This window comes from Lagopus muta, chromosome 5 (genome assembly GCF_023343835.1).
Source record: "Lagopus muta isolate bLagMut1 chromosome 5, bLagMut1 primary, whole genome shotgun sequence".
Lineage (NCBI taxonomy): Eukaryota > Metazoa > Chordata > Aves > Galliformes > Phasianidae > Lagopus > Lagopus muta.
The window spans coordinates 62,725,623-62,738,867 of NC_064437.1; the positions used below are offsets into that span (position 1 = coordinate 62,725,623).

Genomic DNA, 13,245 nt, shown 5'->3' on the forward strand with positions numbered 1-13,245 from the left:
ATCCTTCTTTATTTAGATTCCTGTGGAATGCCATCATTGCTTTGGCACCGTTTCCACGCCTATAAATGGTAGACTTTTATTAAGGCTTTGTGTGCGTGTGCTTGCAGGGTACATTGAGACTTGTTTGTATGGCAGTTCAGATAAACTATGCAGAGAGAAAATTCCCTGCCCGCAGAGTCACTACCAGGAAAAAACATTTCAAGGGTTTTTCTGTACATTTTTCAAACAAGTCAAGCCACAAATGAACAGATTTTCTGATTTTCCCCTCACTTGGTGGCATATTTTTGGGGCTACTATCTTCTAAGCATGCCCAAACCACTCAGCTGTGTATCTCAGCTTCTGGAAGGGCAAGGGAGAAGAGGAGCCACCATTCATTTTTACTGTTTTAGAGCTTAACGACAAGGTTTTAGTTTTAAGCACAGCCCTATTACTTTAACAGCTATATCACTTCCCTTATAGGCACCTCCAGAAGAAATCAGGGAGGTTATTTTATATGCCTGATAAAACAGCAATTTAATAATAAGAAGACTTAGGTAATGGCCAAAGGTAAGTCGATTCCCGAGTAATGCCATCAGCTATCTGATGAATTCAGTCAAAACAATGCTAACCGTTTCCTTGAGGAACACATTTGTGCCTGATAACAGCGGTAAAAAGTCGATCTGCAGCAAACCCCGTGGTCTTAATTGCTCAGCGAGCGCCATATCTGATCTCCCATTCTCCACAAACAACAGGATGGAAAGCTTACCCACGGCCGCGTTACCTGACATGCTGCTCACTGTTAGCTGAAGTTGGCTGAGCAAATAAAATATTTAGAATTTAACCACACAGGGAGAAACAGCATCTCTAGCTGTGTGTAGCCCTATACAGAAGCCCTTTTCTAAATAGGAGAGGCACCTAATATTTTGGCACAAAACCTGACTTCGCCTGCATTGCATTTCCTAGGAATTCACGCAAACAACAACAGAGTGACTCTAAACTACCACACAAACAAAGATCCTTAGGAGATTACTTGGTTCTGGTGATGCCATCGTGGAGACAATGACAGGAGGCCCCGTGCGCCTGCTGAGCTTCGGGTATGGGGAGAGCTGTGCAGGGAATGCAGGGCCGGCGGGGGCCAGGCTGCTGTCCCCGGGTGCACCCGGCCGGCGGAGGAGCTGCGGGCTGCCGTGTGGGCTGGGGGCTGGAGACGCCGCTGTCCGCTCTCTCTTCATCAGCTCCATGGGCACAGTGTAGGTGGTCGGGTACGCCGTTTTGGGGCTGGCGTGCGGGTTGGCCGTGGTCATGGGTGTGCCAGATGGAGCGGAATAGGTGGACGCCGGTCGTGGGTGCACATTGCAAGGCAGGGGAGTGTTGTATCCAGAATTGGAGAGGAACTGCGGCCCCTGCGGAGTGCCAGTGGGGTAGGTGGTCTCCAGTAGGTGCTGGGTCGGGGCGCTGGATGGCCGCCGGTGCATCTCCCCGGTCCTCGGGGAGGATGGCTGCAATGGAGGCTGCGGGGCGGCGAGGCCGTCGGCGGCCGGTCCTGAGCCCACGCTCAGCCCATAGTCACCCGGCAGCTCGCTGCGGTGGCTGAAGCTGTTGGAGCGGGTCCTGGGGCGCAGCGATCCGCTCCTCCGCTCCTGCCGCTGCAGCTGCATTTCGGCCTTGTAGTTGTGGGCGATGCGTGACAGCACACGTGCCTGCCCCAGGTTGGGAGCCACCGACTTGATGTCGTTCTCCTCCATCATGGCCAGCAGGTTGGGTGAGTCGAAGCCCTGCTGCAGCAGAGCGGCGAAGGTGCTCTCCGAGACACCCTCGGCACGCAGCAATGCCACAAATTCAGGGTCAAAGCTCCTCTTCCCCTCCTGCCCGGGGAAGGCTGTGGGCACCGGCGGGTGAGTCGGTGCCACCGCCATTGTCTCATAGCTGTCGTAGGGGCCCTTGGTGCCGGTGCCCTCGCGGCCTGGCCCATAGCCACCAGTGGGATCCACTACTAAGCATGTGGGGACGGCCTGTCTGCTGCCCGCCGCCTCGGGAGGCCGCTCAGCCCCATCACCATAGGCTGGACGGCCAGGGAAGTTCGGTGGTTCTGCTCCGTAGCGCAGGCTGGGGGGCTCTGTGCCGTACCGTGCTGGCGACATGTCCCTGTTGCGCAGTCGCTGCCCATCCATGGTCATTTTGGGGTCCCTGTAGAGGCGGGCGGCCTCTGGGGGTGCAGGTGGGCGGCCCGGAGCCTGGTCCCAGGACAGCCGGCTGCCTGGAGCCCCGTAGCCCGCTGGCGGCCGGCTCACCGCCTGGTAGCAACGAGGGTCCTTGGGTGATCTAGAGGCCAAGGACGGGTCGCTGTAGTAATCCTGGGTGCCCCGTCCTGCCATGACTGCCTGCCGGTCACAGTAGGTGAAGTCAGGGACAGAGCCCTTCCTGAGGGGCCCTGGGGCGAAAGCAGCATCCTGGTAGGGGTACGCCTCTTGCTTCAGCTCCGCACCGCCCTGCAAGATGATATCATTGGCACGGAGGCCCGGCGGCTCATACCAGCCGCCCTCACCGCCATAGGTCAGGGAGCTCCTCCGGCCCGGCGGCCTCTGGTACTCGAAAGCGTTCTCACCCTCCCAGGTGCCCTCGTACCAACCGGCAGCATCCCAGCTCTGCGAGCGGCCAATGTTGGGGTGCTTGCTGGGGATGGGCATCACCGCCGCACTGCTTGCTCCCACTGGGACGGAGAAGTGGAGGCACCTTCCTTCTCACCGCTTCCCCGGCCAGCATCAGCAGCAGACCGTGCCCGGCCCGAGCCCTCCCTTCACAAGCCTACCGGCGGCTTTATCTTTCCAAGCGTCGCCTGAATTATTAATTCTTCGAAACTTTAGGAGGCGAAGCATGTAACCCGGCCTGGCTGCACGGCGGTGGGGGAAGGACCCTCCTGTGCAGCACGGCCGCAGAACAGGGCCGCTGCACTCAGCTCCGATGCTTTATCCTCTGTGCTCGGGACGGTGCGCTCACATGGACAACTGGCCGAGCAGCGCGCGGATTAGGGGCTAAATAAAACCACTAAAGCCTTTCCTCCATGTGACATCATTTTAGCCCGATGAATCTCCTGCACCAACCCAGCCGGCAATCTCAATGCAATTTTTCCCACTAGGGATTTTTTTATTGTTTGGGTTTTTTTTTTGCATGTTGGTTTTGACACCTTTTTCATCTGCTTCAGTTGTCTCCTTCCACGTAAATTCACCGCTCCCATCCGCACCGGTGCCTGCGGAGAATGGGCCACGAGATAACAGAACGTGCATCCGCACGGCCCCACGCACACGTATGGAAATACAAAGGAAAGCTCCAATGTCAGCTCAATCTTAATCCGCCCTGATGAAATGCTAATCCACTGCACACAGCTAAGGACAAATTAAATGGGAGCAAGCAGGCAGCCCTATAAAAAGACCAGTGCTGGATACTCAGAAATACAGGAGCGATTAGAAATTAGTTAGGTGTCTGTTTAACACTTTATGGGTATTGTAATTTGCTTTGGAAATCACGTTTTTTGTTGTTGCCGTTTCAAATTAGCTATACTAAGGAGGCACCAAAAGGATTCTTTACGTTATTATCATAATACGCAAATCCTTTCATCATCCCAGGACAGAAAATTGTGGAGGTGTAATCTGGAATGTATAATTTTAAGACCCTACCAGAGGTCACGGGCAAGGAGGGGAGGATCAAAGGATCTAAACCCCAGCCCTACCAAACAAAAAGGAGTAAGAGACCTCTGCCTATTATCTCCTGTTTCCTTCAGGAAAAAAAAACAACACCCAACATGTTTATGAGATAGAAAAACACTCAGAGACATCAAAAAAACTCATCTCATGGTCTTTCAGTATTTATATGGCTTAAGCTTTTTTTTTTTTTTTTTACAGTTAGAGTAATGCAAAAGGATTCAGATGGAATCACACCACAGAAAATCGTTATTTGGAAACATAATAAAAATTTCCATATATAGTTACCATTTTCAGAAAAGCTATTAAAATGGCTCCCCAAAACACACTTCTAACCTATCATACGCTGCTTCTGCTCTCATATTCCTTTTCCTAGAAGAACAGGTCATCCAGTACTTATGTAGCGAACCACTGAGTGAAGCAACATTTTCCTTTTCTAATTAAAACACTCAGAAGGAAATAGTTTTGTCCCTCCCTGCAGCAGTAACAAATTTCTTCACCTCAAACACGTGCCTTCCAGGACAGAGTCAGCAAAGGGGGAACAGCCACCTTTGGTCTGTTTGCAAGACAGCTTCTGTGTTTTCACTGCTAATCCACAATAACTGTTTGGTGCACTAGCCATCACATGGTAGACTTCTGTGCTATTATGATAGCTAAATCACTAATACAGACTAATGCTTCTACTTGCCTATCACACTAATGCCTCTGGGCTATATTTCTGACCCAAATACTGACAGGATCTTTGAGTAATCCCTAAATTTCTTTATTGCAGTAAATATTACAAATCCTCTTCAAACATTCTCTCCTCCAATTCTGTCCCCGAGAACCACAGCCTTTAAAATTATGTTGGATATTACACAGACATGCAAAACATGGGCCCCAAAAGATTATTTATGCAATTCACAGAGAGTATCTGATTGGCATCATATTGAATTAACTAACGAACTTAAGGCACATTGGAAAATTTCTTCTTTTGTGAGAATCAAAATGGGAAGACACATTTGTGGCTTACAAATAAAACAGAGAACATTCTAACAAACAAAAACATTTTATTACAACAACATTTTGGTAAAGAATAAAATGTATTCCCCACTGGATATGGAGAGATCTGTTCCATTTGTTTGCTCTGAAGCGGCAGAAGAAAAGTCCTAAAAATGTACATGCAAGAATAATAAAATACTCGTCTATAGATCAAGGGCATCTTCCATCATTGTTTTCAAAGAAATTGGTAATGAACTTAGCCACCACGCTCAGCCCTAGTTGGCAATGGGAAAAAAACATGTCACAGAGAAATTCTCTAAGTGTTGATCTTGAACAACTGCAAGGGAAGTCAGGAGGGAGCTCTGAGCACTTACTGCCTCTGAAAAAGGCTTCAATAAGCCATTGGGTTGCTGCCCTTGGGCAGCCCAGACTGGTGGCTGGCAACCCTGCACACAGCAGGAGGTTGAAACTAGATGGTCATTATGGTCCTTTTCAACCCAGGCCATTCTGTGATTGTAAGATGGACACGTGAAGAAACTTCACCCAACCCAACAGATCAGGGCAAGTGGCACCTATGTGGGTTCAGCAGGAGCCAAAGAGCCGCCTCCAAGATCCCCCCAGCCCAGGAGCAGCTCACACATCCCAAGTACCACTGCATCAGTCCCTCCAGGTGCAAGACCTGGGGCAGCAGGACGTGCTCGGATCAAGCTTGCCCAACACAAGGAAACTTCAACTTTGGATCAATGCCAGGAGCATCCTTTCATAATGGATGACTTACTGTATGCACACAGCCCTCTGTGGATCAAATCACCAATTCCACCATGTGGGCACATAAGAGCACAACCCCACCCAATCCAAAGCAACCCAACTCAATGCAACCCAACCCAAAGCAACCCAACCCAATGCAACCCAACCCAATGCAACCCAACCCAATGCAACCCTACCCAATGCAACCCTACCCAATGCAACCCTACCCAATGCAACCCTACCCAATGCAACCCAACCCAATGCAACCCAACCCAATGCAACCCAACTGATCCCAGCTGCACCTCACAGAGAGGAGGAGGGTGTGGGCATCAGCACTCCTGCCATGAGGGGGAGACAAGGACTGCTGGACAGACAAAAAATGTATTTTCCCTTTATCTTTTAATTCTAGAGGTATTTAGGGGAAAAAAAACACACAAACATACAGAGGCAAAAGGCAAAAAAAAAAAAGCTGATCAAGAGATTAAATGCTGTGGTATTTCTGATCATGTGAAAAATGCATGGTTGTAACTCGGTACACTGGGTTTCAACTTAGAGCTGGTATAATACATAGGACATCTTGCTATCAACTACAGAAGTCTCCTCTGAAAAAAAAAACAGATGAGAAGAAAGGTGGGCCCACTGCTCAAACACCATGGTCAAAATGGATGGAATGAGATCTGCTTCTGGAAATCATTCCCAGTGGGTCTGGAACAAACATCTTCCACAGTGGTAAAGAGCTCAGCTTTCTTCCAGTGAGGAGAAAGCCTGTTACACATGTAAAAACCATGATAAGAAATCAGGATGCTAAATCTGCAACACAAATTTGTAAACAACATCTTTTGGTGTCTGCAGCGCTGACTCGAGGGAGAATGGATGTGAAATGTGATTCACAATGATATAAAACATTTCATTTTGAATTCTGAGAGCAAGCTGCTGGAAAAATTACCCTGGGTAACAAAACAGTACACTTTCTCTTCGTTTTGCTTTTTATTATGTTAAAATACTTCTCAAGTACAAGTTTAAATGTTGTTTCTGCTGGAAACGTGACCCTTTTTTTTTAAACATAATAAAGTGTTGATGTTTTCTCCCAAATTATTTTCTTGTGGCAGAACATGGAACTGAAACAACACTTTCCAGGTGTCAATTTGCCGGATTGGTGGCTAAAACTAAGGTAAATCAGTATTGGAAAAGCTATTTCCCCTTCTCAGTCAAAGAAACCCTACCTGTGGTAGTGAGGAATCCTCCAGAGAATAACTACATCTCCCGTTAATGGACAGAGCAGGTATCAGAAAACCCAGGCTTTATACTTTGCTCTGCCACTGTCAGCAAGCAAATTGCTTAATTTCTTAGTCGCGGGCTTCCCTTCCATCAAGAGGGATGTAATAACACAGCCCTACCACATTCAGATGGTGTTAAGATTACTCTGTGTTTGTGATACGCTTCAGGTGACGAGGTACAAAGCACCAGAAGGCTAACGGGGGATAAGTGGCTCTGCCCTCAGCGCCCGCACTCGAAGGACCACGTGTGATGGCGCCCAATGGCCCCAGTCTCAGGAGCCTTTTGGGCTGTCTGCTCCTTGTGTGCAGCTCACAGGGCACTGGGAAGCAGAGCTGGGCTGGAGCTGAGCTCCACGGTGCCAAACCACAGATGTGACGGAGAGGAAAAGGAGCAGCGTGAGCTCCAAGCGATGTACACACGTGGACAAATCCTAAAGACAAGGCTGGGGGAAGAAACGCAGGAAGAAAATGTTCCGAATCCTCGGAAATGACTGCATTTGCTAAAATGTGGCTCTGCAGAAATCTCTCTCACAGCGGCAATAAGCACTCGGCATAGATGGACTTTCTAATGGTCTCCCGAAATTAGAGGCGTACAAAGAGAAAATTAGCGGGATTGTGCAGGAATCATTTTCAATAATCAAAGGAACAGAACAGCATCTGAAAGCACTCAGCTCTTGAAGCCATGCCACACGCTTTTACCAATTTCCAAACCAAAAGCGTAGATGCTTTGCAAGTTCAACAAAACCCCCTCAAACACCAACTCAGTGCGTTACAACAGAACACACTGAAGATCAGCTGATTATTAAACAGTCATTGCCTCCTGTAACTCTGCATTTTGATGACTTGAGAGCATGAAACAAAAGCTGACGTCAGCATGTAAGCCAGCCAGGGATGGGTGGAAGTAACTGCTGGCTCATGTGCATGATGAGCCCAGTGATGTGCTCACGCTGTGCCCAACTGGGATTTGGAACTGGGGTCAGCTTCCAAAAACAGGCAGCTCCCACCAGTTAGTCTCAGGAGAACAACAAGCATTTCACATCAGGAAACTGCAGTCACCTTTGCCAGTTCCAGCCAGCACCACGTCTCGCATCGCACCATCTGTGTGCCAACAACTTTCATGTGAGGGATACATCTACCTCCAATTACCCTGCATGTATCGCAGGATGAGGGAACCAGCACCTCAGGGGGCACACAGAACCACAGAATGGCCTGGGTTGGAAGGGACCTCAAGGATCATCAACCCTCCTGTCACAGGCAGGGCCACCAACCTCCACATTTAATACTAGACCAGGCTGCCCAGGGCCCCATCCAACCTGGCCTTGGACACCTCCAGGGATGGGAATTCATCACCCCGTGCTGCCCAGCTCCCTGCAAAGCTTGGCTGATTTACCCCAGGGCTTGAAAAGTGTGTTGAGGCTAACAAATGTGAGAAGCTATGGAGCTTCCAAAAGGCATTCGTGTTTCAAAACAAGAAGCCCATCTGCAAAACATACTTTGAGCTGTCAGAACGAACCCTACAGGCTCTTGAATCTTCAGTGAGAAACAATTTTGCCTTCAAGTATTGGGAGAGACCAGTACAAGTTAGCATAAAACATATTGCAACATCCCTGTTTCAACAAAGGGATAATAAACACATCAGCTGTATCCCTATACCATGCAACTGCACCCTGCCAAGGCCTACAAACCAAAAATCAATCGGGATGCTGAACAGCAGTCGAAAAGCCAGCAGACAAGGCTCAACAATTTGTGAAGATCTAATCCAGGAATGCTCTTCAAAATAATCCTCTGGAAATTACATCAAGCACCTTGTCTCCAAAACTAGGCATTAGACCTCTAGGTCAAAATTCATCATTTTTACTAAGAATTTGGGACCAAGATTTAAATAGCACGTGTAATGAAAAGCATGGGAATTATATCTGTCCCAGAAAGCAGCAGAGAAATCCACTGTTAAATGAATATATATTGTAATTCTGAACTCTGCCATGCATGTCTGGGCTTTGCATAAAAAATAATTAATTACTAGGTTGTAACACGGTCCTGAGGAGATAAACAGGCTGGAGTGCAGACTGCTTCCCTGCCTTACTTTCCCTGATGATGCCAAGAGCTTGCAACATGTATCTTCCCTGCAGACTCAACACAATTATATACATATATATATGCATTTATATGCATTATTTTGCCTGAAAACAATTTTATTATTTTTTAAATCAACGTATTTTTATTATGACACTGCAATAATGAAAGATTGCACTGTGGAGGGACCATCATTGCAGGCACGTCTTACTGCACTGCCCAACTCTCCATGGGGACAACTCCTGCATGGCAGGGGTGACCCCAAGGCTGAAGCTGACAGCCCCACTCCCCTTGCTTTGGCTGACTGGCTGATTCATTCCAAAAGCTGTTAACATCAGCAGGCAGTGACACTATTTTCTCCCCAGAATAGATGCCAAGTTGTAACTATCTACTATTTGTGAACCAAAGCTATTTATTAGTAAGTTTTGAGGTGCTAGGTGGCAGCAGAGAGTGTAAAAGATAACCTATAAAAAAAAAAAGACACAAGTGAATGGAGTTAAGCTAGGGGGCTACAGGAAAGTGTCATTAAGAACTTATCGATGCCATTTAAAGCTTAAGGCAAAGCAAAAATGCACAACCAACTCCAGAAAACTTGCACTCTGCAGAAAGCTCTCAGATATAACACACATAATGAAAACCTTCACTGTTTTGGCAGAGATCCACTACATCTGTTTGTGGATAACGAAAAATATAAAAGAAAAGTTGTGTAATGCGGTTCTTTGCAGCTTTATTTTACTATATAGCCAGATGTCCCACTCCTGTCAAAATATTTACTGGTAAATAGTCTGTAGAGTCAGTATCAAATCTAAAAATTTGGTCTGGATCCAGACGTCGTCAATCCTTAGGAGACAGACATGAGTTTTTCCTGGTGTTTGGGAGGAAAATCCATCCCATTCTCACCCGTCCTTGAGGACTGATCCTTTCCCATCACAAATCTGGAAAGGCCAAGTAGGCAACTGGAGGTGGCTTTGGCAACACACAGCAATAGGGCAGCCCCACGGCTGATGCTCCCACAACAGCCCTGCTCCACATCTCCTCACACAGTCCAAGATATTGTCATTTCTCTCAGTAACCTCCAAATGAGGAAGAGGGTTTAGAGTAAGAGAAGAAAGCCAGATACAGTGACAACGTGTTAATCCATCAACCAGTTGATTTAAATGGGAAATGCGGTAAGGATGAAAATGAAGTTGAAGGTATTGAAGTCATCAGCTGTAATTGTTTCTTAATTAATGGCATGAAGTTGGAAAGCTTGTTACACAGGCCCTTGTCTTAAGGCTGGGGAAAATGGAAAAATACAAGGTGGGCTTAAGAGTTAGATGCATAGTAAATTGTCATAAAGGTGGGCTTAAACACAAGGACAACACAGCAGAACTATTGTCCCCAACCTACATAGCACTCAAGTCACAGGAAAGGGGAGCTCTACATCTTGCAATAGCTTGAGTCACATATCTATTACCAAGAGATTGCATACCAAATTCATGATTTTTTTCTTCCTGTAACCTTATCTAAATGTGTCTTACTCTCTACTGGTTGCCCGGGGGATTTTGTCAGGCTGGCTTCATATCTGGCTCAAGTCCTACATCTTGTCGTGCGTATCCCCCTGTGCCGTGTCACTGGAGATAGACTGCACACAAGTGACTGCATAGAGAAAAAATCTACACAAAGCTGGAAAGCTACTCGAGCAGCCCACGCCTCACTGCTGTAAGGACAAACAGCCCACTGGGAAACAGGAGGTAGGCTGCAGCCCTGCCACAAAGCAGAAAATGCCCACTCACATACAGAGCAGCCCAGCAAAAGGGTTGAAAATCATGGAAGAACGCCACTAAGTCTGTGAATCCACTGAGGTTGCTAGAATTCTCTTCGCCCATAGGATGCTTTAATTCTAAAAAAGTCTTAAAAGTTTAACAAGTACCAATGTTAACAAAAGGGCAGCTAAGAACAGTGCTGAATGACACACTTCCCAATGCCTGAATTGAGTCACAGCCTAGCTTTTGTCTGAATTTAAAGTCATTTCTGGAACCTCCATAAAGGCTGATGCACTTCATATGGACTCTTGGTGAGGAGATAGCAGCCAAACAGAACTTCAGAGAAATCAAATCAGGACAGGATGCAATGGCAGAGCATCTGACAAGTGAACTTCTTTTCTGTAGGCAGAATGTGGCAAGCAAGCCTTCCTTACGAGCCTGATGGTTTATGTGCTTTGAGGTGGAAACTTGAAAAAAAAATACATGAAAAGCTTTATATGGGGGGGAAATCCTGGTACTGTGTTTTATAATTATGGAACAAAGAAAGCCAAACCCACCAGACAAAAATAAAGGTCTGTATTTGTTCTAAATAAGTCAGTTTTACTCAGGACAAGCAGTTTCTTCCACGTTTGATATCATCTTTAACTCATTGTTTCTCATCAAATGACTAGTGGTGATAAGAATTTCCTGAGATAATAGGATTCTATTTCTAAGCCGTAAAAATAAGTATTATCAGATGCTACTTGGCATTCAAATTTCCAAGAATGGAAGAAAATTCCTCCACCCAAACATCAAACATCCTCATTTTGGCCACACTTACATTATCCAAAGGAGCAAGCAGCTTTCCAATGCTGCCCAGTCACTGTCCAGACCTGCAGACAGGCAGCGTTCTGGAACAGGGATGCCAAGCACTGAAACAATTCAATTTGATGGCATTACATGTATCAGTGCCTAAGAACTGGCTATTTCTTACACAGTACCATGCAAAAAAAAATACACCACCAAGGGGGGAGGGAAACAAGAGACTGCCAGAATTCGGCTCCCTTGTACAACCTTTATTTTGACTACCTGGTAGTTTTTAATTATGCTTTACAAACTGTGCTTCCACGGGCAAAGCTCCTCAAGCTCCTCTATTTTTCAGCCCCTATGGATTGCACTTTCTGAATGAGAACCTGTTTTTTGTTGTTACTGGAGTGCGAGCCCAAATCTCCAAGACACACAGTTCAAATACTGCTGAAAAGCCCAGAACCACGACAGCTCTTCAGGGACACTTCTGTCAAAGGCTTGTTTTTTTTTTTTAATGGCATCACAAGCAATAATTGACTGCAGGAATATTAAGCCCACTTTTAAGGACGAGAAACTGAAATAAAGAGCAAGTAAAATGCACCCCTGACAAAGGTCCAGGACTTTATTTACCAGCATACCTGCCATTACACTGTGCATTTATTCAAATATTACTGTATATGGTTTGCACTGACTTCCATCACAGGCAGAAACGTGGAATTCCTGCCCACCTTGAAATGACTTCACCAGCCCCATGCAGCCACAGCCAAGATAAATTCATTGATGACAATACCATCCTCCCTTCCCCAAATTCCCTCCTGCGTTTCACAGAGGAGCTCCTACCCTCATTTCAGCTCCTTTCCAGATCTGGGTGCTTCATTTAACCAGCAGATCTCCTCTGCAGAAACCCTCCCTAATGAGGCCATGGTCAAAACCCACAACCAGCACCACCACTGCAGCCAAAGAAATAACGAGCCGCTGGCCCAGCCAGGAACAAAGTGCTGCCCAGTCTGTCTTCATTTTGCATGATTCTTAAGCTCTCCTGTTCCTCTTCCTTTGAACAGCCACAAATTTGGTGGGGAAACATGAGAAAGGAGAGAGTGCTCCATCCCATCCAGAAACCATAGGGCTGAAAGGCAAACACCTGAGGAATAGAAGCCTGTAGCTCTAAAACCAAGAGACCCGTGCACTGAGCACTGGAAGAACGATGTTTCTGAGCAGGCATTTATCAGCCACAGAGCACAGTGAAGGCCCTAAAAGCAAACAAAAGCCACAGAGAGCTTGTGTGGCACTTCCAGTGGCTGTGCTGCTTTACAAGGCGCCGACAGCTCTGGTGGCACAAACTGATGTGTAAGGACATGGTTGGACTTGGTTGGACAGGATGATCTTACAGGTCGTTTCCAACCTTGTGATTCTATGATTCTATGACATGATTCCCCATTAGATAACGACAAATCCCAAAGTGAGAACTCCATCAGGAAATGCCTGGGCTCACTCGGCCTTGCCATTATTTTTCCTCTTTGCTTCTTGTTCACCTCAGGGCTGCCACTTTCTGTGTGTGTGTGTGTGTGTGTGTGCTGAAAGCTTAACTGACTCATAAATGTCAGTGCAAACTTTAACCTATAAAGCCAAGCATTAAAATTTCATGGCTCTGGAGCTGCAGACAGCAGAGCAGCATGGCTGCAATGCTATGGAGCAAAGGCAGCACCGGGCATCACTGGAGAGAAATTCAGTGTGGTTGGGAAACCTGAGCTTTACGCAGAGACAAGACACTGTCATCAGCATCCTGGCTGTGCCACCACTACTGCCTTGTCCCTGTTGGGTACACAAAGCACCATGCATCTCTAAAGGGCTGCAGAGGAGTCCCCCTGATGACAGCATGCCCAAGTGTCCACCAGTGTCCAGCAGGGACGTGTGCGAGCTTCACTGCATTCAAAGGCCAAGAAATAGCCCCAAATTTGG

At 47.0% G+C, this 13,245-nt stretch overlaps 1 protein-coding gene across 4 annotated transcripts in view; it reads right to left on the reverse strand.

Moving 5' to 3' along the window:
- The window catches only part of CTBP2 (C-terminal binding protein 2), a 110,708-nt gene that overhangs the window by 32,375 nt on the left and 65,088 nt on the right, over positions 1–13,245 (reverse strand). The window contains exon 1 of one of the 4 annotated variants that reach the window (XM_048946385.1): positions 1,010–2,666. The exons of the other annotated variants lie outside the window; for them this stretch is intronic. Coding sequence (XP_048802342.1) covers positions 1,010–2,666 — 1,657 coding nt within the window. Of the gene's footprint in view, positions 1–1,009; positions 2,667–13,245 lie in introns of those variants that run through there. 4 annotated transcript variants of the gene reach the window in all.